At 37.6% G+C, this 27,808-nt stretch overlaps 1 protein-coding gene and 1 long non-coding RNA gene across 3 annotated transcripts in view; one reads left to right on the top strand and one right to left on the bottom strand.

The window, feature by feature from the left end:
- Positions 1 to 13,503, top strand: part of LOC126273015 (C-Maf-inducing protein-like) — an 879,384-nt gene extending 865,881 nt beyond the window's left edge. The window contains exon 14 of the mRNA XM_049976389.1: positions 12,727 to 13,503. Within this exon, the coding sequence (XP_049832346.1) occupies positions 12,727 to 12,851 (125 nt within the window). The 3' untranslated portion in view covers positions 12,852 to 13,503. The remainder of the gene's footprint in view (positions 1 to 12,726) is intronic.
- On the bottom strand, positions 1,581 to 26,977 carry LOC126273016 (uncharacterized). 2 transcript variants are annotated; one of them, XR_007549294.1, is made up of 3 exons: positions 26,875 to 26,977; positions 8,259 to 8,303; positions 1,581 to 1,890 (listed from the first exon to the last, which is right to left on the bottom strand). It is a non-coding gene; the product is annotated as an uncharacterized LOC126273016 (long non-coding RNA). The 2 variants fall into 2 exon arrangements; XR_007549295.1 differs by lacking the exon at positions 26,875 to 26,977 and adding an exon at positions 23,379 to 23,464.
- Between the last annotated feature and the right edge of the window lie 831 nt (positions 26,978 to 27,808).

The raw sequence follows: 27,808 nt of genomic DNA, 5'->3' as shown, positions 1-27,808 counted from the left end.
TTAAATTTTGATACTAACACTATAATTGTAATGCAAAGCCCTAGTGGAATGTAAATAATTTAAGGAATAAAGATGACAACTCAGTGAAAAGTAGATGTGTTGGCACATGTGCATTCTCCCCCCCTCCCTCCCCCACACACACCTACACCCACACCCACACCCACACCCACCAGCATGTGTGTATGTCTGTGTGTGTGTGTGGGGGGGGGGGGGGGGGGGAGTGTGCACATGCACATGTATGCATGTATGTGTGTGTAAAATCTCAGTCTGGTTTATGTAGCTTTTGACAATACATTGCCTCTATTATCAGTGAGTTGTTACCTTTGCTCCTTAAGTTACTAATTTAATATCACCTCATACAGGCAGCTTTAGGTGCTGTATGAGAGAGTAAAACTAAGCACATTCAACAAGTAGTCTTATGTGAGCAATTGGAGATCCTGTGGATAGACATTGTCCTGCCAAAATGTAGCATGTGGATTTTCTGAAGGAAAGGCAGTGTCAAGTGCTATGAAACCTTCCCAAAATATTGGTTCCTATTGAGATTTCCCTTAGTATATGGTACCTGAGATCATTGTTGTGTCTAATGGCACCTCAAGGCAGTGGATTTAGCATTAGTCTGCTACATCATCCAGCAGTTGTAGGTTGTCAGAATGTGCTCACCACATTACTATCTAACACGTATATTGCCATCAATGTAGGGCAGCCTGAAGTGATTCTTGGCTCAAAGTACTACATAGCTTCACTTATCATGCCATTCGTGTAGTTCACATGCTGAATATTGTCAAAGATATTTGTGGTTTCTGAACAAAGGGTGGTAATGCAATGACATGAGCTTCAGCAGTCCAGTCCACAGCAGACATTGAACATGTCTCAACACAAAGAGGACCACATCCATCACAGAGTTGCTGCATTGAATCAACATTAAAGAAAAGGCTGTGTGACCCATTATAGTCATGCATACAACATAACTATCACCTCACGCTGTATTCGTATTTTCTGGTATAATACGTGTTTGCATAGCATACACACCATTGTCATAGCAGCAACCCCAGAACGAGTAAAAATGCTGTAACATTAAAAACCTAATTTTTCAGAAGCTGATCATCCCACTGTATTTGAACACACTTGATGTGTGCAGATGTAGGAGCGGCTGGCCATGATCTATAAGCTAAAGGTGATGTTGGTCATGATCATCTAACTCCAGGTGCCATCATTGGGGGGTGTAGCAGCAGCAGAGAAACAGATGTACCCGTGGAATAGTACCAACAGTAAAGAAACAGGTGCACCCCTGGAACACCTCAAGTATTGCGTACTTTACTCATGAACACTGCTGTGGAGGCACATTACATTGTAACTGATGCATGGTTTCACATACTTGCTTCAGGGCAAGTGATTGTTTGTTACTGGTCATTTAAGGCCAGATCAAATGGGGAAACCAGCCATTTGTCTACCAAGTGAACATGTGGCCATTCTCAATAGCTCTAACAGGACAGCTCTGATGGCTTTGAGTGGCCTAGGATTCTCTGCCAAGGAAGGATGTTGTGTAGTGGAAGAAGGATTGTTGATGCTTACAATGACTTCTTTATTTAGGCTTGTTTACAATCATTACTGGTTGGAGAGTGAATGTGATGGAGTTTCCCTCATGTGGCAGCCTCCAGCTGTTGACTGCATGCCTCCATTTCAACAGTAGCTTTTGTGTCGCCATACTCAATGTGATGGTGTGGACATCTGTTATTGTTGCGAGGATGTCAGGCAACATCCTGATCCAAGGCTCAGAGAGCATTGTCTTCTGTTGGTACACAGGCGAGGGCACAGCAGGCTGGATCCTCTTGTCATATTCTCAGGTCAGTGGCCAAATGAGGACTGCCCCTTGCTCTCTGCTGGTTACAACTGTTGAGCATATATTTACAGGCCGTTTGTGTCATCAGTGTTAACACAACAATAATAATAAAATAATAATAATATAAACTTCGACGTGAGCTCCCTGCTGCTGTTGGATAAGCAACAGCCAGCACCAAGTCGCACTCTTAGTTCACGTATATGTTTTATAATTTAATTCTTAATTTATTTGCATGTTTTTGGGTACTTGCATAGCTTAATTCACAAATTTTCGGCACATTATAGTACTAGAGAGATGTAGCATCACGTTTTAGTATCCGTATAGTGTAAATTCACATAGCCATCAGTCATCTGTTTGTTTTTAACGACTTGTGAGATAAAAGAGAGCAAAAAAATTGTTAGGGATAGATAGGGACTGCGCCTGTTGTGTACAGATTAAGGGGAATTGGCCACCATCCGTTAACAGCTGGAAGCTGTGTTGGCCTTGGTCGAAAAGCTCCAGGCTGTTGCCCTGGGCGGTGACATTGGGACACCCAAGGCGAGCACTTTGGTGCCTCTATAGCCTGTAGCATTGCCTGGGATCTCTTTTTTGCCACTGAGCCCTTGGATTCGGATGTCCCTGTCGGTCATCACTTGCCTGATGGTGATTGGTGAACCATGGCAGGGTCGTGAATCCCTTGGCGGAAGGCAAAAGTTGGTGCTGGCCACAGTGCTGTATCCTTACACCTCCGTAACAGGTTTGAGGTACTGCCCACTGCTGAAAGTACTTCTGAACCTGCGAGGGCAGCCTTGCCTGTTGTGACAGTGGTAGGTCTTCCTGAGAGGTCCAGACAAGTGCAGATGGTGGGATTGCTTGTCATTGGAGCTCTCAATGTTAGGCAGGTGTTGGAGCCCCTTATGGATATGGCAGCTAAGGACAGGAGGAAAGCCAATATGCACTCTGTGTGCATACCAGGGGGTGGGGGTGTGGGGGAGGAGTCATCCAAGATGTGGAAAGGGTCCTTCTGGAGTTAGTTAGTTACGTGTTCCATGGATCAATAGCAGGGAAAGACCATAATGATGTGGAACGTGTCAATGAACGGTACAGGGTGCAGCCAACTGCAAGCGGTGGCTCATGTCAGCACTAATGATGTTTGTCACTATGGATCAGAAGAGATTCTCTCTGGTTTCCGGTGGCTATCTGAGTTGGTGAAGACTGCCAGTCTTGCTAGAGAGATGAAGGCAGAACTCACCATCTTTAGCATCATTGACAGTACTGATTGTGGACCTTTGGTACAGAGCCAAGTGGAGGGTCTGAATCAGAGGCTCAGACAGTTCTGTGACTGTGTAGGCTGCAGATTCCTTGACTTGGGTTTCAGGTTCTGCTAAATAGGTCAGGTGTCCACTACACACAGGAGGTGACTATATGGGTAGCAGGGGCTGTGTGGCATGGACTGGTACTGCCTTCCGCCAAGGGATTCACGACCCCGCCATGGTTCACCTATCACCATCAGGCAAGTGATGACCGACAGGGACGTCTGAATCCAAGGGTTCAGTGGCAAAAAAGAGATCCCAGGCAATGCTACAGGCTCTAGAGGCACCAAAGTGCTCGCCTCGGGTGTCCCAATGTCACTGCCCAGGGCAACAGACTGGAGCCTGTTGACCAAGGCCAACACAGCTTCCAGCTGTTAACAGACGGTGGCCAATTCCCCTTAATCCATACATAACAGTATTTAGGTTAGACAGTCTCGGGAAAAATCAAAAAGGGCTCCAGTCTCAAAGGGTACAGGGCAAAGAAACGACAAGAATCGACCATGCAACAGTTAGTATTGTAGTTGTAAATTGTCCTAGCTGTGTTGGAAAAGTACCAGAGCTTCAAGCACTGAAGTTGAAATCATTATAGGGAAGAGAGCTTGCTAAAGCTGGAGATAAATTCTGCCGAAATTTTTACAGAGGTGCAAACCATATTCAGAAAGGATAGATTAAATAAATGTGGTGGTGGTGGTGGTGGTGGTGGTGGTGTGGTGGTGGTGGTGTGTGTGTGTGTGTGTGTGTGTGTGTGTGTGTGTGTGTGTGTGTGTGTGTGTGTAGTAGTTTATCTTGTAGTAAAGTGCAAATTACTATGGGTAGAGGTGTACTCAACAGCCGTACCAAAATAATAATTGGTTACTCCTATTGACCCCCCAACTCAGATGATATAATAGCTGAATCTCATTACAAATAAGTACCCCACTCATACAGTTATAATTGGTGGAAACTTCAATCTACCCTCGATTTGTTGGCGAAAATACACGTTCAAAGCCAGTGGAAGACAGAAAACATCTTCCAAAATTGTACTAAATGCTTTCTCTGAGAACTACTTTGAACAATTAGTTCATGAGCCCACATGATTGTAAATGGTTGCAAAAATGCACTTGACCTCTTAGCCACAAATAATCCTGATGTAATAGAGAGTGTCATGAGGAATACAGGTATTAGTGAACACAAGGTTATTTTAGCAAGGCTTAAAACTATATCAACCAAACCTACTAAAAATAAGTGCAAAATATATCTATTTAAAACAGCAGATAAAAATTTGCTTGATGCCTTCCTAAGAGAGAGTTACCATTCCTTCCAGGCTAATTATGTACATGTAGACCAGATATGGTTCAAATTCAAAGGTACAGTATCGACAACGGTAGATAGATTCATACTGCATACGTTAATAAGAGACAGGACTGATCCACCAATGTACACAAAATACATCAGAACTCTGTTGCAGAAGCAACAAAAAAGCATACCAAATTCAGAAGTACGCAAAATCCCCAAGACTTGCTAAGTTTCATGGAAGCTCGAAATTTAGTGTGGACGTCAATGCCAGATGCTTTTAATATTTTCCACAATGAAACATTGTCTCAAAATATGTAGAAAACCCACAGAGAATCTGGTCATATGTAAAGTACACCAGTGGCAAAAAAACAGTCAATACCGTCACTGCACAATAGCGATGGAAATGTTACCAATGATGGTGCCACTAAAGCGGAATTACTAAATACAGTTTTCCATAATTCCTTCATGAAAGTAGATGAAGTAAATATTCCAGAATTCAAAACCAGAACAGCTGTTAGCATGAGCGACATAAAAGTAGATACCTTAGTTGTTGTGAAACATCTCAAATCACTTAAGAAAGGCAAGTCTTCCAGTCCAGATGGTATACCAATCAGGTTCCTTTCAGAGTATGCAGACATAATAGTGCAATCATATACAACTGCTCACTTCACAAAAGGTCTGTTCCTAAAGACTGGAAAGTAGCACAGGTCACACCAATATTCAAGAAAGGAAATAGGAGTAACCCATTGAATTACAGACCCATATCAATGACCTCAGTTTGTAGTAGGATTTTGGAGAATATACTGTACTCGAACATTATGAATCACCTTGAAAAAAAATGACTTATTGATACATAGCCAAGACGGATTCAGAAAATATCATTCTCGTGTAACACATCTAGCTCTTTATTCCCATGAACTAATGAGTGCTGTTGACAAGGGATCTCAGATTGATTCCATATTCCTAGATTTCTAGAAGGCTTTTGATACCGTTCCTCACAAGCGACGATTAATCAAATTTCATGCATATGGAGTATTGTCTCAGTTGTGTGACTGGATTTGTGATTTTCTCTCAGAGAGGTCACAGTTCGTAGTGACAGATGGTAAATCATCGAGTAGAACAGAACTGATATCTGGCATTCTGCAAGGTAGTGTCATAGGCCCTCTGCTGTTCCTGATTCACATAAATGATATAGGTGATAATTTGAGCAGCCCCCTTAGATTGTTTGCAGATAACACTGCAATTTACCATCTAGTAAAATCATCAGATGATCAATTCTAATTACAAAATGATCTAGAGAGAATTTCTGTATGGTGCGAAAAGTGGCAACTGGCAATTGGCACTAAACAAAGAAAAGTGTGAGGTCATCCACATGGGTACTAAAAGAAATCTGATAAATTTTGGATATAAGATAAACAACACAAATCTAAGTGCTGTTAATTCGACTAAATACCTAGGAATTACCATTACTTGCAACTTAAATTGGAAAGATCACATAGATAATATTGTGGGGAAGGTGAAACAAAGACTGTGCTTTGTTGGCAGAACACTTAAAAGATGCGACAAACCCACTAAAGAGACAGCCTGCATTACACTTGTCTGTTGTCTGCTGGAATATTGCTGTGTGGTGTGGAATCCTCACCAGGTAGGATTGACAGAGGACATCAAAACAGTGCAAAGAAGGGCAGCTCATTTCATGTTATCGTGCAATAGGGGTGAGAGTGTCACTGATACGATACATGAGTTGCAGTGGCAGTCACTGAAACAGAGGCAGTTTTCTTTGTGGTGAGATCTATTTATGAAATTTCAATCATCAACTTTCTCTTCCGAATGCGAAAATGCTTTGTCGACACCCATCTACGTAGGGAGAAATGACCATTGTAAAAAAATAAGAGAAATCAGAGCTTGAATGGAAAAATTTAGGTGTTCCTTTTTCCCCATACACCATTTAAGAGTGGAATGGTAGAGAAGTAGTATGAAACTGGTTTAATGAACCATCTGCCAGGTACTTAAGTTGAATTGCAGAGTAACCATGTAGATGTAGATGACAAATGTTATTAACTACGATATAGTGGAGATGCTGAGTCATGATAGGCACAACCAAAAGATTCACACAATTAGAGATTTCGGCCATTAAGACCTTTGCCAATGATACACACACACACACACACACACACACACACACACACACACACACACACACACTCTCATGCAAAGCAGCACCAGTGCACCTCTGGAGGAGGAGGAGGAGGAGGAAGAGGAGAGTTTAGCATATTCCACATAAAATGAGAGCTCTATACATTCACTGGTAGTGGAATGGGTAGGTGGTCTTCCAACATAGTCCTGAATACTTTTTCCTAAAACTGTCTTGAGCAACGAGTTCAACATAGAGATATAGCAGAAACATTTTAGAACTCATGGCTAAAAACAGACCTGACCCTGTCATTTTTAGTAAAGTATCAAGGATTAGCAACCACATTGTTATTACAGCCATGATGGGTACTACATTCAGTAAATCCATCAAGATGACTTGGAGTGTTTTTATGCTCAGAAGAGCAGAACAGCAGACATTCCTTACAAAATGAATTCCTCTCTTTATGATTGATGCAGAAGAACTGTGGAGAAAGTTTATATGTATTCTTCATTGCACTCTGGATAAGTATCTTCTGTGTATGTTGATTAAGGATAAGAAAAAGCAACCATGGTTTATAAAAGTGAAGAATACTGAGGAAATGGAGATTAGTGCAGTCTCAGTTCAGCAAAGAACATAGGAGTTCCAACAGGTCAAAGTTGGTAGAAATCTATGCATCTAAAAAGAACATTATGTGCAACATATTTAACAACTTCCACAGTAAGGTTTACATGTTAAATCTGCTTGATAATCTGATAAAATTCTTCTTATTGATCAAGGCAGACAGTGGCAGACACACTGTCTTGCATTTAGGAGGATGGTGAATCAAATCCTCATCTGACAACTAAGTTGCTTACCCTTCCTACCCCAATCCAAGCTTATGCTCCATTTCTCATGATCTCATCATCCACAGAATATTAAAGCCTTATCTTCCTTTTTTTTTAAAAAAAAAATTCAGGTCCTAAGTAAAGTCACAAAGGTGGCTGAAAGCTATCCAATGTGATAGCAAAAGAAAAACTACTGTCTTGAATCCAGAATTTAAAAAAAACCATTTACACAAGTGGATGACACAAACTTACCACCATTCAGCTGCTACAAAAACATTGAAATGGATGGAATAGAAATACGCATCTCTCATGTTCGAAAGCAACTGAAATAGTTTAAATCAAATAAGGCAATAGCTGATAATATTCCAGTAGTTTGTAACATTGGCCTCATTCTTACATGATATTTATCATGAATCTCTGCCACAGTGAACAGTTACAAGCAACCAAAAAAACTGCAGACCATAGCTGTGTATAAGAACAACAAAAGGATGAACAAAATTATAGATCAGTATCCTTAATATCCACTGCAGAATCCATTAACAGTAAGCTCAAATATAAGAAATTTCTAAAAATAATAAAGCTTCTGTCCATAAAGGAGATGGAAAGTGTTGCTCGTTTGAAATGAGGCAGGGAGCAAATTTTATCTGAACTACCACTACATAAATCATTAGATCCAATCAGGCCATCTCCTTGCATGCAGTCATCATACTCGCTTCCAAGCAGATGCGTCAAATATTCATCCCCTGGCATGCAGTCATCACACCTGCTTGGGAAGTGAGCATAATGACTGCATGTCAGGGGATGACCCGAGGATGGTACTGTATACCAAAACTAGTAGCCAGTACACAAAATAAAAAAATAAAAATGTAATTACAGACTTAAAGATGTATTACCTCTACTGATCCATTCCCCACAAACTGGCTCGAGCATCTTAAACACTGAAAAACATTATATGCAAAGAATTAGATACTACATATACTATACAGAGCAGAATCATAACCAGTGACAAAGAGAAAGAAAAATTAATAACATTTAGGGAAAAGAAGCAATTATCCTGCAAAAAATGGGGCATGAAAATTGATGAGCTGTGACACTCAGGAAAAAGGTCTACCAACAGTTTTGGGCTGTGTGGCACAATCAGGATGTTGATGACAATGTGGGCAGAGATTTATTAAGTTATCTTTAATGGAGTGAGAAGGAGAAATTATCCTAGAATACTTAGTAAAGGTGATTTTTGAATGAAGAGGGGAAGTTGCTGGCTCTGAAGGGAGTAAAAATGGGTGCAAACACTTACGGATAAAATTTAAGAACAAATTATTTTCTAATACTTAAACCTTATTCAGAGAGGTATCTTATAGTGGCTTTATACCCTTACACATCAAAGATTACATCCTACCACTCTATACATTACCATAGTTCTTTCCAGCAACTCCCAGTTCCTAAGTTCTACTTCTCACTATCAGAGCCAAGCATTCTCCCTGTAACTCAATTTGACAATACACACTCAAAAACTTTAACCACAATATGAGACAAGTTTGATAAAACACTTGTGCCTCTCTATATTCTGACTCACACAAAATAATAAGAATCACTTGTTGCAGCTCATGCAGTTAGATACCTTATTCACACTAGCAGACAATTAGAGACAGCCCTTGTTCTTCTATATATTCTGACTTACAGAAAATACTAATACTCATTGCTACTGTTAGAGACAAATTCTACAGAGCTTGTTCTTTTCTAACAGGCAAAAACTCAATATAATAAGTATTACTGGATACCTGTCAGGAACTCCGTTGTCCACCCTCAAATGTGTACAGACTTCTCAGAGTTTTTACCACATAAGTGTCAAAGTGTCACTCTATAGTGACTGCTCCTGATGACTCATCTGTTATACTAGCTGCTTCCTGGTAATCGCTCCTATTTGGTACTGACTCTGACTGCAAATGACTTGGTCCTGTACACAAGTCACTTATGTGAATTTCCCTAGCAGTGTTGTTTTCCCCTCATGATAGAAAAGGTCTTCCTAATTTCTCGAGACATCCAACCTCCACTGAAAATGATTCTCGAACATTTCTGTGTTTGCCTCCACCTCCTGATTGTGGTTAGTGCTATATCATACAGATGTGTTATCGCCCTGGTAGTAACCGTGGCTGTGACACACCATTTCATTTCTGTATGTTGACAGTTAAGCTACTACTTCCACCAGCCATATGCATATGAATCTCCTTACATTACAAGAATTTGACTCCGTTACACTTCTTACATTACTAAAATTTGATAGCCATGACACCTATTACATTAGTAAAATTTGATAACATGACAGAGTAATAAGACAAACAATTTTAATTTGAAAAAATTCAGAATTTTGCCCTTTTGTAGGTATCACTTTAGCTTGCATCATCTTTTGGCATTTTATTTCTAGTTCTGTCCTCATCTTGAAACTATTTATTGCTTTAGAGACAAAATTTTTGAATTTGAATAAAAGTAGGTAATCTCCCATCTTCCTGTACCTTGCTCTCATTTTAGTCCAAGATTTTGCGTAAATTTTTCTTCCTTAGAGTACTTATGCATGTTCCCATCCTGATCCTTTCTTGTTCTAAAAGTTCTTTAGACTCATTTCTTTTGCATTTGTTTTTATTTTGTATATATGTCAGGTTTCCTTCCTGTTTTGCAGACGATAAATGGATGATCCGTTTCAGACACAAATATTGTTAAGATCCACTTGATTTGAAATGAAGACAGTAAAACTGGCTGAGGGCTGCTATTTTTGGCACATGTAATAAATATGATGGCTGTGACATCTCTCTCTCTCTCTCCCTCTCCCTCTTTCTCTAGTGTTTTAATTGAAGACATAAAACTCTTTCTGGCTACGAATTTCTTTTGGAATCCAGACCTCTTCTCATGCATTTCTTCATCCAGAAGACTTGCACAGGATAGACCAGTTATTGTTTTACCCTTTGCAAGGTAATCAATAAGAAGAATCACATTCTGAATGTGCAGCGCTACTAGCTGCCACCCACTGTTTTGATTGCATTTTGTTTCTGGTAAAAAATGTTAAACCTCAACAATACCTGCCATAAGGAATTAGCACATATAGCCAGTTGAATTCGTTTTACAAACAGGCCAAACATTGCTGAGAAATTTGTTTCAGGTCAGCATTCTTCATAAATCATTCTCGTAGTTAAAATTTTAAATGCCTTTGACATTCAAAAGAATATACAAGGGGCATTAAATAAGTAAGGTGACACATTTTTTCTCAGACAGTTTCAGTTGAAGAAAATATGGAATTTGTAGTGGGGCATAATGGAATATTCCCTTTCCAGTCCCTATAGTTTCATGATGTTTCGATAGATGGTGGCACTATGCAAAGCCTTCAAATTGGCATCTGTAATGGAAGTGCATACCAAGCAGGGAGGTGTCATTGATTTTCTTTTGGTGGAAAAACCAGAGCATCACAGATATTCATAGGCACTTGCAGAATACCCATGGAGACCTACCAGAGAACAAAAGCACAGTAATTTGTTGGGCAAGGTGTCTATCATCATCGCAACAAGGTTGCGCAAACATGTCTGATCTCCCACTTCCTGGCTGGTATCACACGGCTATGACTAAAAAATTTTGAAACATGCAGATACATCCATTTGAGGTGATTAATGGATCACAAACAATCACCTCACTACACAACTGGATGTCTCTGTTGGTAGTGCTGACACACTTGTCCACCAGTTGGGGTACTCAAAGATATATACTGGTTGGGTTCCTTCTTTCCTACCAGAAGACCATTAAGAGTACTGGAGGATCATCTGTGCAAAATTTCTTGAAGAAAGCTGATCATGACAATTTTTTGTAGAGTTTTGTCACAGGTGGCGAAACACGGGTTTATCCATGGAGTGGCACCACACCGCCTCCCCTCTGAATAACATGTTCAGAGCCACTCATTCAGCCATTAAAGTCATGATGATGATCTTCTGTGACTCTGAAGGGCTTGCTCTATTTGTTATCCTTCCTCACGGTGCAAGGATCAACTCTGAGGTATATTGAGCTACTCTCAGAAATTGATGATACAACTTCAGCGTGTCAGTTGCTACCAAAATGCAAATGAACTTCTCCTTCTCCTTGAAATGCAAGGTCTTTTGTAAGTCTATGCACCCAAGAGGAGCTCACAAAACTTCACTGGACTGTTCTTCCTCATCCATCCTAAAGCCCAGATCTCCCATCTTCCAACTTCTATCTGTTTAGAGCAATGAAGGATGCACTCCTTGGTAAGCAGTATGTGGATGATAGGATTATTGAGGCAACAAGATGTTGGCTCCAACATCGGCCATAAGAGTGGTACCTTGCAGGCATACAGGCCCTCCCAGTAATGTGGCATAAGGCTATCACACTGAATGAAGATTATGTTGAAAAATAGAATTCTGTAGCAAAAAGTGTGGGGAATGATATGATGTACTGGAATTCTGAATAAAACCAACCGGCTTTCAGAGAAAAAAATGTGATGCATTACTCATTGAATGCCCCTTGTAGTCATATTTGAACTGACTAGTCCATTTGTTAACTACAGAAAACATATTAAAATGCTGTTTGTATCAGTGTGCAATCTTGCTTGAGTGTAATGTCTTTACAGCAGCATTGATACAATAGTGGAGTAGGTAGGCCTCTGTATGACAGAGGTTTACCATTAACTCATGATTTTGTTATTGGTGAAGACATATAAATGTTTTACAAAATCATGGTAGCTAATCATTTGCACACTGAAAAGCCTTCCATAGCTCTCTTGTGCAGTCAAGAAGTAAATAAAGGCTCTTAAGAAGCCTAGTTTTGTTATTAATTCTTGAATCTTTTCTTTTATGACACAAACTTTGTTTCAAACAAAAATCTTTAATAACATTTAGTTTCCCCTGCGTAGTGGGTACTTTCACCTCAGTTATTCTTTATACTGAAGACATCCTTTAATATTTTCTTATAGTCATCATTACTGAATTTTCAGCTGATAAAGGACTCCTTAGCAAAATGCCTATTATTGTCATACACTTCAAGAGAGCTTTCTTCAAACTGCTTAATATGTCACTCCTGCTGGTTCTATTCCTTTGTAATTCTCAATTACTTAATCTGTGACTTTGCTCAGTTACCAGTAACTTCACGGATGTCTATCATTGTACAATCAATAACTTACATGCGCTAAGCATCCTTTTAGAATTGTAAATTGAAATAGTATTTCTTGTAGCCATTGAAATAGTAGAATTTGTGGAATGATAATGGTAAAGTCTAATGTACTGCATGAAAGAATACAGTTTATTGGTCATATGTCATATGTATGGTAATAATGTGCTGTCATAATGAAATCAATTTTGTTTATTGCAGCCATGACAAATCTTCGTAAACTAAATCTGAACAGCACCAAGCTCAGTGCACAGACTTTTGAGAGATTAAAACAAAAGCTACCAGCTTTGCAAGAATTTGATGTGCGTTACACAGAAGCTTGGTAATGGAGTGATTGCCTTAAGAGACTGTATAAATTTGTAAAAACAAACATAAAATAAAAAGCCAAAGTTAAATATAGATTAAAATTAGAGATGGTGAACGAAGAACTGTGTTCATTCTTTTTATCGTGAATTAGGTTTTGATACTTTAATAATCTATGTGACATGTACATTGCATTCGTAAGCAAATATATAGGCCAAAAAGTAATGTCTGCAGTTAGAGAGTGATATAACATGCTCTATATGAAGAATTTTTGGATAAGAGGAGCAGTGAGCACTTAGTTTAGCTACAAATGGATCGGAAACCACATTTATTTAAATGAGTGTATAAATTCATAAAATAATTTATTTAATTATTATCACATATTTATACTGAGTTCAAAAATTGCAACAGTACTAGAGGCCTAGGGAAATACGATTCTAGCTTGACTGTCAGTTTGATAAGCCTGAGTAGTTTATAAATGAAGTGTTTTGTACACAGAGAATTTTGTTACATAAGAAATTATGAAAACTTTATTGTTCTGTCTTAAATATCTGTGATGTTTAAGCCCTACTCTACAAACAGCACGACAACAGAGTAAGAGATTTTTATTTATTTTTGTATGTTTTGTACTTCCCAGTTCAGATAAAATAAACCAAACAAATACTGAGAAAGGAATTTAAGTCTATAACATATTTAGCATTTATGCAGCTTAATGTGGAACCCCTGAATGAGCATGTAAATTAGAAATGTATCCTAATGTATTTACAATTTTAATCATTTTTTAAGTTTACACAGATCAAAATCTTGCATAGCAAAAGCTGCTCAATTCCACAGTCAACAGGTAATCTGTTAGCAGATATCGGCAGGCAGTGGAAAGAAGAATTATGCTCAGTATTACATATTGTAACCACCTGGTAGAATTGTATGAAATGACATGTGCAAATCATCCTGAACCTTTCCCTATGTCAAAAGCAATACACAGCATCTGCAGGTGGCATTTTAACTTGATGTGGATTATCTCTTCAGAATAGTTAATTATAATATGCAACTACTACAACTGTAAGCTCCCCTCTACCAGTTGATTGTGGATTGTCTTATGAAATTGTGAAATAGATGCTGGGAAAAATATCAGGAAACAGCACAGCCTTTGCGCTAAAAGATGTATGAAATTATTCAAAAATCACATTTACTACAATTTGTTTTGCTACCTTAAAAGGTTAAGCACATGTTCCTGGTACTATAAATCATTATCTTATGTTAACTAAGATTGTTGACAGCTGGGATGTACCACAACTGTTTTTTAAACTATGTATTCCATGAAAATTTTCATTCAAGTGATTAGCCAAATGCTTAAAAATTTAGCAACATTTTTCGTTTCTTGTCAGAAATAACTGCTATATTCCTCCCCTGTCAAAGAGATATAACCGTTATGTGATTGGCAGTAATTACTGAAATCTAGAACTCTCTGATCTAGTGTATTATTTGATATTAGAAGTGGCTTGGACAGATTAATTGCTGCAGTTGTTTCATGTGAGTAACCAAATGATTTTGTTTAACTTCTTTTTACATTTTCATAATGTTTGAAAATAACTGAAATGAAAGCATCACACACACACACACACACACACACACACACACACACACACACACACACACACACACACCTACCTGTGTGTGTGTGTGTTTGAGGGGAGGGGGGTGGGGGGAGGTGCGCATGCTCGCTCGCACATTTTGCATTGTAGCTGTCCACTTCAACAAATGAGCCTGTGATAAGATTTTCAACATAACAACAACGACTTGTATAACAAAACACACATGGGACTTTTTCTAGGTCTTTTATTAGGCATCTTTCCAGCTTCAATTTGCCGTATAGTGTTATATAAAATGTCTGAAGTAAAAAATAGAGAACTGCATTGTAATTTGTGAGCAGCCTATCATGCTTTTATAATTCACCAGCACAAAATATAATCAGTCTCTTGCATATTACTTTCTTATGCTGAATATCCATTCTTATATCTTTTAAGTTAGCTTTCAGAATGGACCAGTGGAAGAAGAATATTTTGAATTCTATTTTATTTTATGTATGAAAGAAGACTATAATGGCTTAAGAATCTTGAGCAGACACTACCAAGATGGTAATGAATTAATGCTTTGCACCTGTTCCAGTTAGACAATTCATAGTCAAAAAGTTACTAAAGTGTACTTTTGAACATGATGAGCAGCTCTAGAATTTCATAAGAAATAATGTTGGCTCAGGTTATCACAAACAGTGTTTGTGACATGACAAGTTAAAATCGTTTGCCACACTGGGACTTCAACCATGGTGTCCCTTCCTCCATGCAATGTGCTACCAAGTCAAACATTCACTTTATACCTTGTTTCCCTCAAAACACAGTCATTTTATCATCAGCAAAAGTTTTATAACAACATTAAGAGTTGTATTGCAACAGTTAACACAGTAAAATACTTTGAATCAGACTGAAGAATCTTCAATATAAGATATTCAGTTATTGACATAAAAACATTTGACAAAAACGTAGAAAGGGACAGTATGGCACTTGTTCCATCCCAGGCACATAAAAGAAAATAGCAGTAGAGTTATGTATACATATATATGTTACTGACACCAATATCATGAGTACTTTTTCCCCAAGCACATAACTTGTTTCCCATTCCTTTAGTGACTCAATATGTGATGACCATTAACAAAAGGTATTGCAACTATCGTAGATAAGCAAGAATCTCTAGGTTATTATTTTGAGAAAGAAAAGTTAGAGCCGCATGTTATGTTGGTGAAGTAGTTATTAAAGATGAAGCTCTTGCTTAAGGTTGTGAAAGAAATTGACCATGTCATACCCAAAGTAACCATCCTAAAAACTGACTGTAGTTATTTAGGGAAACTACAGAAAATTTCAGTCTGGGTTGCCAAATGCTATAAGACTACTCTCCACTATACTTTTTAATGTCATAAGTTGTTTAAATCGACATATCACAGCTAATTCTGAATATCTGCTAGAACTGATTCATTAAACTTGCGTATATAACAGTCTGAATGCAAATTGTTCATCTACTTTGGCTGTTACCTTTCTTGATCAATGTTATTTACATCATCTGTAACTACCATGGTTTCTTTATGTAGCTGCAGATAATTTATTAATATAAGTGCCTAGAACAAGATGAATTATGCAGAAACACATGAGACAATAATACAAAAAAACATATGACTATCTCAAGAATATTTTACTGTTCATATATGACCAACTGTCTTACTGATTGCAAAGCACAATAGCTCTTAGCTACATTTGCTGTCTCTCAATCATTTTTAAGGAGCATTCTGTGATATATAACAAACAGTGCAGGAGGTAATTACAGTTAAAAACCAGATTTCATTTTAATACATTACAATGTAAATGAATTTGTACTTGTAGAGTAATGTAACACTTTATGACAATGAATAACTGCCACAGTCTCCATATCAGACTTGGAACAAACAGAAAGAGGAAAAATAAAACAACTGCATAGGTGTTGGCAACAGATTGACAAATACACATCCATTATATCTTTTCCTTCACAGGTTTCTCCTCCAACTCGAGAAGAACAAGACAGGGTAGCCTCTCAGCATCACAGAAGATATGATAGTGTATTGAAACTTCCTGCCAGATTAAAACTGTGTGCCAAACCAGGGCTTGAACCTGGAACCTTTGCCTTTTGCAGACAAGTGCTCTCCAGGAGTTCAATTCCTGCAAGGTATGCAGGAGAACTTCTGTGAAGTTGGGAAGGTAAGAGAAGAGGTACTGGTGGAAGTAAAATGTTAAGGGTGAGTCATGATATGCTTTATAGCTTAGCCAGAGAGCACTTGCCCATGAAAGGCAAAGGTCCCAGGTTTGAGTCCCAGTCCAGCATACAGTTATAATCTTCCAGGAAGTTTCAGATCAGCCCACTCTTCACTGCAGAATGAGAATGCACTCTTGTTTGTTTGCATCTATCTCATATTCCTTTTGTCTGCTTTATTCATGGTGTAGCTAATTTTCTTAGGATCTGCAGCACTTGCATACATTTTCATATATTTTGTAAGCAGATTTATTGAGAGACCAAAATCTGATGGCTCTGATAAGTGCGCTCTCCTATTTTTTCAAGAGCACTGTGAGCCATTGCTAGATTATTCTTTGAAACAATTTGTTTCCAAACAGATAAAAATTATATTACTACAAATTTTCATTATCTCCTTTCACATTTTTCTGTATTATGATTTGTTCTCCCTTGTTCAAAAAGCTTTTATAATGAAACGGCCTATCTTATAGTGCCTCTTGGAGAACAAGTGTTCACTGTACATCCTCTTTTACAACATACTTACAGCAAAACCTGAACAGATGATTTGAAGACATTGCTATCAGGGAACTAAAATGGAAGCAGTGCAATGGTCAATTTGTGTAACAAGTATATGGAAACTGAAACTCCATTGCACAGTGATGGAAAAAATGCTAATTCCATCAGCAGTAATGGAATACCCTGTATAGAAAAGGTATAGTTGTAAAAAAATTATTGTAATTCTCATGCTAACAAACAGCTCACTTAATGATAAAAAAAGAACCATCTCTATTACAGTAAGGAAGAGAGTTATCTCATTTTTACCGATTTGATCATTTTATATCAGAAGGCTACATTAGGATGCTGACACAGGATACAATGGACAAAAATTAGATTATGGTATGTATATTTCCGTACAACTGATCTTCCACTGACAGGTTCCACTATGTGCTGCTAATTATTACTTTTTAAAGTTTTTCATGTGCTGCAGGCTTATGCCTATGGTAATCCACCCATACACAAAGTGTACTTTGCTCCAGTTCCTTCCACCAAACGAAATTTCAACAGTTTTCTAAACAGTGTACATATTACCTACATGTATGGTTAATACCTCAGTAATTTGCATTTCCTTTTAATATTCATTTTATTAGCAAATATAATTTAGGAGAATAAGGTAATAGCTAATTCAGTAATAGATTTGTTGAGTCATCAAAAAGTACACAGAAAATAATAAAAACTTCTGTGCTTGTCAATGATTCAATGCTTCTACTATTTGGTGAGCTTTTTATCTTTTGTCTCAAATTATTTACACTCTGATAGAACTTTCCATACCTTATACAACTCTTGTATCCACTGTCAGCTTTCTTGTAAAGAGCTAGTCCTCGAGGACCAATAAACATTTTGTTTGCAGTGTCAAGGTATTTGCTTGTAAAAAGCAATATAAAATAAGATCATAAAGTCATTTATGGAGGAAGTTAAAAGTTTCATACACTATCAATGATGAGATTCCTATATACACAGCACACACTTGGAATGGATAAGATGGGGACTCAAAACTAGCTGTGGTCTTCATCAAACAAACCATCACAGCATTAACTTTCAATGATTTAGTGAAACCAAAGAAGACTTAACTCAGAAAGGTTGAATGGGAATATGAACCTCACTACACCCACATGAGATTCTAATGTCTTAATCACAGTGCTCCTTTGCTTGAAGCCACAGTGCACAGGAGCAGAAATTTAAACATCCAAAGTTTGATTTGATTAGTATTCACCATTACATATGGTCATTTTGATTTTTGAGAAAGACAGTTTACTGGTTAGTCATAATGTCATTCAGCGCAGAGTAATTCTAAAAAAAAATGGCCAGTGTCAAGAGCACCTTAACCCTAATTTTGGTTTAATCTGGCAAATTTTTCCTATTTCCTTCCCTTTGGATTCTGCAATCAAAGTAAGCTTATTAATGTGGAACAGCCATTTTAATAATACACACAATGAAAATAAAAATATAAATACATTTTACTGGGAAAAATGGGTTCACACCAGCTGTCAACACATCAAGTTTCATAAGATATGGAATAGTTATCAGATGGTCCAATTAGAATGTGAAACATATGGTTCTGTTATTAGAGCCCAACTTACCATTACAATAGTTGGCACATGAACTTAACTTCCCAGTGCTTGCTTTGGCTTCCAACTTCTCTCTTTTCTCAGCTCAGTTTTACTTCCATCAAAAACAAAATTACTGAAATAGTTCTAGACTACTCTTCCATTAAATAATAAGTCAATTCCAATTTTAATATTTTGTTTTACCTCATGAAAGTTTTTAAAATGGAAATGGAAATGTGTATTTCAATTATTTTGTATAAGAATTTCAGTGATGTAACTGATGCTTGAAAATTACTTGAAACTTTTTTTTTTTTTTTTATATGATAACAATAATTAAACTGTTATTTTTATCGCAAGGAAAAATTTAAGGAATCCTACCTGCAACTGATGAAATAAAAGTACTATTTATTAAATTTATTTATTTATTTACTGTATATTCATGTATAACATTTATTAAAATGTTATAGGGCTTCTGGCCTTAAATAAAGACTGGTGTCTTATTGGAAATTACTTCGCATGAATTAATACAGCTTGCACCTGACTTAAAAAGTCAATGTTATATACTAACTAGATTACCATCTCTTAAAAACTAACGAACTGTTTTGCAACACAGCATTTAAGGCCAATGTACATAACAAAGAGAACTTCAAGATAACTGCACCCATTACAGTTTAAACTGAAAACAATTTTAAGGCTCAGCTAACTCTAAAGATGGGATTTAAAGCTTTTGCATACTGTTGGATATATCAAAAACACAGAAATGATGCTCAACATACAGAGTATCATTTGTTATATGTTAAACAGCATAGTGAACGCATTATTGTGGCCAAGATAGATACGAAGCCCACACCTACTACAGTAGTACAAGTTTATATGCCAACTAGCTCTGCAGATGACGAAGAAATTGAAGAAATGTACGATGAAATAAAAGAAATTATTCAGATAGTGAAGGGAGACGAAAATTTAATAGTAATGGGTGACTGGAATTCGAGTGTAGGAAAAGGGAGAGAAGGAAACATAGTAGGTGAATATGGATTGGGGCTAAGAAATGAAAGAGGAAGCCGCCTAGTAGAATTTTGTACAGAGCACAACTTAATCATAGGTAACACTTGGTTTAAGAATCATGAAAGAAGGTTGTATACGTGGAAGAACCCTGGAGATACTAAAAGGTATCAGATAGATTATATAATGGTAAGACAGAGATTTAGGAACCAGGTTTTAAGTTGTAAGACATTTCCAGGGGCAGATGTAGACTCTGATCACAATCTATTGGTTATGACCTGTAGATTAAAACTGAAGAAACTGCAAAAATGTGGGAAATTAAGGAGATGGGACCTGGATAAACTGAAAGAACCAGAGGTTGTACAGAGCTTCAGGGAGAGCATAAGGGAACAATTGACAGGAATAGGGGAAAGAAATACAGCAGAAGAAGAATGGGTAGCTCTGAGGGATGAAGTAGTGAAGGCAGCAGAGGATCAAGTAGGTAAAAAGACGAGGGCTGCTAGAAATCCTTGGGTAACAGAAGAAATATTGAATTTAATTGATGAAAGGAGAAAATATAAAAATGCAGTAAATGAAGCAGGCAAAAAGGAATACAAACGTCTCAAAAATGAGATCGACAGGAAGTGCAAAATGGCTAAACCGGGATGGCTAGAGGACAAATGTAAGGATGGAGAAGTTTATCTCACAAGGGGTAAGATAGATACTGCCTACAGGAAAATTAAAGAGACCTTTGGAGAGAAGAGAACCACGTGTATGAATATCAAGAGCTCAGATGGCAACCCAGTTCTAAGCAAAGAAGGGAAGGCAGAAAGGTGGAAGGAGTATATAGAAGGTTTATACAAGGGTGATGTACTTGAGGACAATATTATGGAAATGGAAGAGGATGTAGATGAAGACCAAATGGGAGATACGATACTGCGTGAAGAGTTTGACAGAGCACTGAAAGACCTGAGTCAAAACAAGGCCCCCGGAGTAGACAACATTCCATTAGAACTACTGACGGCCTTGGGAGAGATAATTCCAATCCCAAAGAAAGCAGGTGCTGACAGATGTGAAAATTGCCGAACTATCAGTTTATTAAGTCACAGCTGCAAAATACTAACACGAATTCTTTACAGACGAATGGAAAAACTGGTAGATGCAGACGTCGGGGAGGATCAGTTTGGATTCCGTCGAAATGTTGGAACACGTGTGGCAATACTGACCTTACGACTTATCTTAGAAGAAAGATTAAGAAAAGGCAAACCTACGTTTCTAGCATTTGTAGACTTAGAGAAAGCTTTTGACAATGTTGACTGGAATACTCTTTTTCAAATTCTAAAGGTGGCAGGGGTAAAATACAGGGAGCGAAAGGCTATTTACAATTTGTACAGAAACCAGATGGCAGTCATAAGAGTCGAGGGGCATGAAAGGGAAGCAGTGGTTGGGAAAGGAGTGAGACAGGGTTGTAGCCTCTCCCCGATGTTATTCAATCTATATATTGAGCAAGAAGTAAAGGAAACAAAAGAAAAATTTGGAGTAGGTATTAAAATTCATGGAGACGAAGTGAAAGCTTTGAGGTTCGCCGATGACATTGTAATTCTGTCAGAGACGGCAAAGGACTTGGAAGAGCAGTTGAACGGAATGGACAGTGTCTTGAAAGGAGGATATAAGATGAACATCAACAAAAGCAAAACGAGGGTAATGGAATGTAGTCAAATTAAATCGGGTGATGCTGAGGGAATTAGATTAGGAAATGAGACACTTAAAGTAGTAAAGGAGTTTTGCTATTTAGGAAGTAAAATAACTGATGATGGTCGAAGTAGAGAGGATATAAAATGTAGACTGGCAATGGCAAGGAAAGCATTTCTGAAGAAGAGAAATTTGTTAACATCGAATATAGATTTAAGTGTCAGGAAGTCATTTCTGAAAATATTTGTTTGGAGTGTAGCCATGTATGGAAGTGAAACATGGACGATAACTAGTTTGGACAAGAAGAGAATAGAATCTTTCGAAATGTGGTGCTACAGAAGAATACTGAAGATAAGGTGGATAGATCACGTAACTAATGAGGAGGTATTGAATAGGATTGGGGAGAAGAGAAGTTTGTGGCACAACTTGACTAGAAGAAGGGATCTGTTGGTAGGACATGTTTTGAGGCATCAAGGGATCACAAATTTAGCATTGGAGGGCAGTGTGGAGGGTAAAAATCGTAGAGGGAGACCGAGAGATGAGTACACTAAGCAGATTCAGAAGGATGTAGGTTGTAGTAGGTACTGGGAGATGAAGCAGCTTGCACAGGATAGAGTAGCATGGAGAGCTGCATCAAACCAGTCTCAGGACTGAAGACAACAACAACAACAACAACATAAAAAGGAATTCTAGCACCCACTGTGCAATCCACAGTAATATCAAACAAATGTCCAGAAATAAATCAAAGTGTGTTTTTTTAAGTGCTTATGTGTTTAGTTATCCATTCTATGATTGGTAGACAGCACATCTGGATGTTCAGCTGGGTTAATGGTTCCATTGTCACTAATTATCCTTTTCAGGTGCTTTGAGTAGAACTGCCCCAAACTCTCAGTGAGTACACACAGATATTCTATGTTATGTTATGATAAGTAGGTGTGTAATCATCAAGAATCTATAATACATTACATTTTACAGGATCCCAAAAACCTCAAAGAAAACCATAGCATCAAAATGATGGAGTTATGCAGCTGGCAAACCAAGAAGATTTCATCAGTATTTACTGTTCTCTGTTTCATAAAGAGACTCTCATTACATTATTAAATGTCTTTCTTCACACCAATCACCAGAAAACTATACAGGGTGTCCCAGGAGGAATGTCCAGTATTCATGAACATTACAGGAATGTCCATCTGACACAAAAAGTGCAGAAAACCTGGGCTCTAACACACACATCTTAAAGGTTATGAGCACTTGTTCAGTAAATGTGTTTTACAGCAGCAAAGATGAACAAGTGCTCATACCTCTTGAGGTACACACTTTAAAACCCATATTTCCTGGGCTTTTTTTATTGTTTTCATCAATATTACCATCTCTCAGAATATGGAAAGCAAAGAGCCTACAGTAGAAAAGATTTGTTCCACAGTACTGAAGATGAAATAATACTCATAGATCTTTAAGTATCATCCTAGAGCCCATGTTTACTAGACTTTTCAGCTTTGAATTATTATTCCTGTCACATCACAGAATACTGACAATTCCGTAAGGCTCACACTCTGGGATGGAGAGTGCATAAGGTAGATTATACCTTCCAAGCATCAGTTTTTACCACTCAGGATTTAAAATAATCAGTTTTGACAAGATGTGAAAGTAATGAAAATTCCTGGATGGAGTAACACAAACACACACACACACACACACACACACACACACATGGCCACAGCAAGACTGAGTCTTGCCATGGGCATGGCAGTGTGTGTTTCGGTGTCTCTGTCTGTCTGTCTGTCTGTCTGTGTGAATGAGTGTATTTCTGATAGAAAAAGAGCTAGCACTTGAAAGCCAATATGAATGCTGTTTTCTGTCATGTGTTTATGTTCTCCACACATTGATTCACTATTGGTGAGTGGTTGCCCTTCCCTTACTTTATATACAGTTTCAATAAGACATCTTCATAGATCTGCTTACCAATGGAGCAGAACTGCTTAACACATTGATCGCCACAAGGCATGTGGCCAGTGCAGAAGAGCTGCCTGCTGAGGCTGCTAGTGGCTATGTGGCAGTCAACATGTTAAATGATAATTTCATATTCAGTGGATGGAATGTATTAAGAAGGCCCAGAGGTCACCAAAACGTAAGATAAGGCCATAGAAATAAAAAAAAGATTAGCTTATTAGCTTATAGTGGCACAGCCTTTATAAGAATCTGGAAAGCTTTAATTGGCCTAAGAATTAAGCCCAGCTTTGATCTCCTGCAAAAATGTGATATTACAGTCAAGTTTTCTTCACACTTATACGGATTAAAGTTCAGTGCCTAAACATCATATTCATAAAGCAGTATGATGAAATATTAAAAAAAAGTTAAAACTTTGCCTTTGGAGATATTCAAGCACTTTTAAGTAAAACTTTTGTTACAAAATTAAAACAGTTGCTCATAGCTTAGCATGTAGCATGAATGTTTGGTAAATGTTAAGGCAATCTGTCTCGCAGAATGTGTAAGTCAGTTTACTCATAACTAATTTCTGGCCTGCTGCTCTTGAAGTTAATTAATTGTGTGCTTCTGCTATGCAGTGTCACAAGACTGTTCTCCTTGGCTTCATCACTTAGCTGTGATCCATAGGTGCTGGAAGAGAGCTGTAATCTATCCAAACTACTAAGTGATGTAAACAGCGTAGTGGTAATTCTTCTGTATTTTATGTGCACTTGTTTTGGTATACAGCTTCAATTACAATGATGAGTTCTTGTAGTTTATGACAGTCTACATATTTCTTGCTTGGACTTTGCATTGCTAAAGAGTCTGACTAAGTGGCAGTTCTTAAAATGATTTATCGTTTGTTTCTAATTGTTTACATTCTTGAACTCCAAGGCACAACCAAGCTGTGACATCCAAAGAAAAGGTGCTCTGCCACAGCAAGTGGAGAGATTTATTCACTATTGTACCTTGCTGATGGCACTGGCCTACAAAGAAAACATCTTTTCCAATTATAAAAGCAAAACACACTATTTCTGAAAGGTAATTCAGCCCTGAATCTAGATCTAAGTTCAGAATTTCTATATCAGCCTCAGTTTCCATATAATACTGGTTTCTGTAAATGCTAATGTCAGCCTACCTATTATAGCATTACAATTTCTGGCAAGAGAAGAACAAAAAAATCTGTTTCAGTATTTATTCAAAGAAATGAACAACATAAGAGTACAGAAAAGTGAATAAATATGCCTAACAATGTTTCTGTCCTGATACCTGTGATACTTTCTCTCAGGAACGTCTCTTTGTAAGGTCCAACAGAAGTCGAACAATACTGCATTACTCCAGTTGCCTTGATAACACATTTTCATTTAAGAAATGTGCTGATAGAAATGTTCTCCATGTTAGTCACTAATGGCACCAAGGTTGTTCAAGAAATCTGACTTAAGTAACATGATACATCACATATGACAGTATGATTTCACTAGTTCTTGTACAATATCACAATAGTATTCAGCCTTATGGTTGCCTGAAAGGCTCTTACAAACACTGAAGAAGGCAGCCTGCCATTTTTTCATCATCAAACAACAAATCAAGGAAATGTTCATTAGCCATTAATTCCTTTATTTTCGGCCCTAAAAATATTCCCTCCTTAATTTTTGCTTCACTGAACCTTGGAAATAGCTTTCATGATTTTTTTCCTCACTCACATGCAAAGCAACAGTACTTTGTGTACTGGAGCTACAACCGTGCAGAACTGCAGTAACTGTGAGACCTCCACATATATTTAATTTTTATTTCTCATATTGGATATGTGTGAACAGCATCTTAAAGTTCTCATATGTCTCTTTCATGTTAACTGCATGAGCAATCAGAAAAGAAGGAAATTTTTTCCCATTGTGGAGGAGTACTACTTTCAGACTAAGTTTGCAAGAATCTATGAACAAACGTCAATCGCTTACACTGAAATCATGGCCAAGAGTCTTCATGATTTGTTCAATGTCATTACAAAAAACCCATGTCACCTCCCCTCACGAAATATTCAGAAAACTGTGCACAGCAACCATAAACACTCACTTTCATATCAGGAAGAAGAAGAAGAAGATTACTTTCTTTTAATCATGAAGCTAGAAGCTAAGTCTGCTGCTTTGACAAATTTAAATCATGAATAAAATCATAGAGATCCCCTTCAGAAAACAAATTGAGGCTCATTTGATTCACAGGGGACATGAAATGTTGGGTCGGCATCCATATCTGTTTCTGTGTCTTCTAGTCCCTAAATTCATCGTCACTCACTATTACATTTTAAGGAAGTACTGGTACTGAAAATTCTTCACTGTGACTTGCAGGTCTTACATCAGATGGCAAATTAGGATATTGCAGAGTTTTACTTGTTTTAGAGCTGATTTAATCTATTTTTGTTGCACAGAAATAACAGTCTGTTGTGTGATCCATTGGTTCCTTCCTAATCATGGGCACACCAAAGGACATGTGTTGTGATCTTCTTATCAGCTTGTCCGCAGTGCAACACATATGTGGTGGATCTGTTTCTTTGTCTTGGTCACTAACTTTGCAACCAAACTAAAGTTAATAACATTTTTTTTACTACAGAATTTTTTGCTTTTGCAATTTCAGAGTTAACTCACTACAGAGATAACAAAAAGAATTTGGGTTATTTATACAGGTGCAAGGCATTTCCTCTTCTGAAATCACACAAAACCCAAACCTTCATGTAGATACAGGAAAACACTTCATGAGGTCAGAGCTCTTTTGCTACAGAGAGTAACGCAGCAAACAATGTGATACAAGAGAGTGATGCAGCAAACAATGTGATACGATGCAATGTGAGCATGATTCAGTGTTGTTAGGAAGTCACTGCAAATGGATCGTACAATCCACTACAAAAATATCACACAATCACTGAAAATGTCAAGCATTTTTGTTTTACAATCTCTGCTCACTTACTACCATCCCTGCCCTCACTGATACTAATAATTGGCCTATGTTCCGTAGTTTTTAAAAAGGTACAACTATTTAACAAAATAAAAATAAACAGTGTCACTGCTGGAACTGTATGCACTGGTCTGGATGAGTGTATTCTCTGTCACTGACTTCAGTGTAATAATCTGATATAGTGGGAAATTTATCAATTTCATCTACATCCTTTGATGGGTAAAAAGATGATCAGTGGTCATCTTTCAATCATAGACTTCCTTGGTTTTGACTAGAATTTAGTGCAGCAGCCACCAGATCATTTGGCACACTGTGATGCCAGGAGAGTTCCCTTCATTGTGGGCATTCATTCTAAATATATTGTTGAAAACAAATATTTAAGAAGGAAAGTAATTTATAAAAAGTAATATTGAAAATTTTGAAATTGGGATGTCTCATCTCTCATTCTTCCTTGTTCATTATGTTATCTCACTAGTTGCTAACAAGGATGGTAACAGTGAGAACCAAAAAGCTTCCAGTCTTCTGGCAACAATGAGTTTTATCTTACCTGAATACTCCCTCGCATTCTGCTGTGGAATGCAGCAGTGAAAATACTGCCAGCGTAAAGTCTGCTAAAGCACCATCCAAATGCACACTGCCATCTGATGAGATTTGTCCAACCTAAAAAATATGTACATTGTCCTTTAATTACATATGTATTTATATACATTTAAATCATGGTATAACACATTTCTATTCATACATGGATTCAAACTAAAATTATTTTAAAAGTGCATACATGGCATATTATAATGAAAAGCAAATCGTACTTTGCACCAAAATCTATCACGTTCAGGTTCTGAGAGAACATCTACTTAAAGCACATCCAAGGGCAAAGAGCACTATTCATCATCCACTTTTGCCATTCAAGTGGTCTAACTCGTGGTCCAGTATCTCCCAGTGCTGTTAAAGCAGGTGTAACTTCTTTCTCTGTATGAGACAAGGCTCTTATTGAAGATGATACAAATAAATGTCCTAACAGAGGATCATCAAATTTAAATTACAGCTGAATTCCTTTACATCCATGATTTAAGAAGTTGTGGCGTCTCTCCCTGAATTCCATTATAAGATGAAGCCTGGCCAAAACATCCTTCAACCTCATTGCTTATAAACATTCTAGACATGTGGAATAGCAAAAGTCTTTAAAAGATTTTTCCATTTATTTCTTTCAGCTGCTACAGCTTTTGAAGATTGAGGGCGCTTTTGAAGATTGAGGGCAAGCGTTCATTGCCTTAAACTAGGCCAGAATCCACTTTAGAAGTTGGAAATACAGTTTAAGAAATAGATCATAGAGCAAGTTTAGGATCTCCTTGGACTTATCAATAAAAAAACAAAATTATTGTATCCCACTGCTCCAAGATCCATTTAGCAACAGAAAAAAGTGAAAACCAATGGGCAGCACTGAATATAGTATTTTAAGCACTTCAAGCTGCATATATTTT

The sequence above is a fragment of the Schistocerca gregaria genome, chromosome 5 (assembly GCF_023897955.1).
Source record: "Schistocerca gregaria isolate iqSchGreg1 chromosome 5, iqSchGreg1.2, whole genome shotgun sequence".
Classification (NCBI taxonomy): domain Eukaryota; kingdom Metazoa; phylum Arthropoda; class Insecta; order Orthoptera; family Acrididae; genus Schistocerca; species Schistocerca gregaria.
This window is presented reverse-complemented; position numbering and strand designations above follow the sequence as displayed.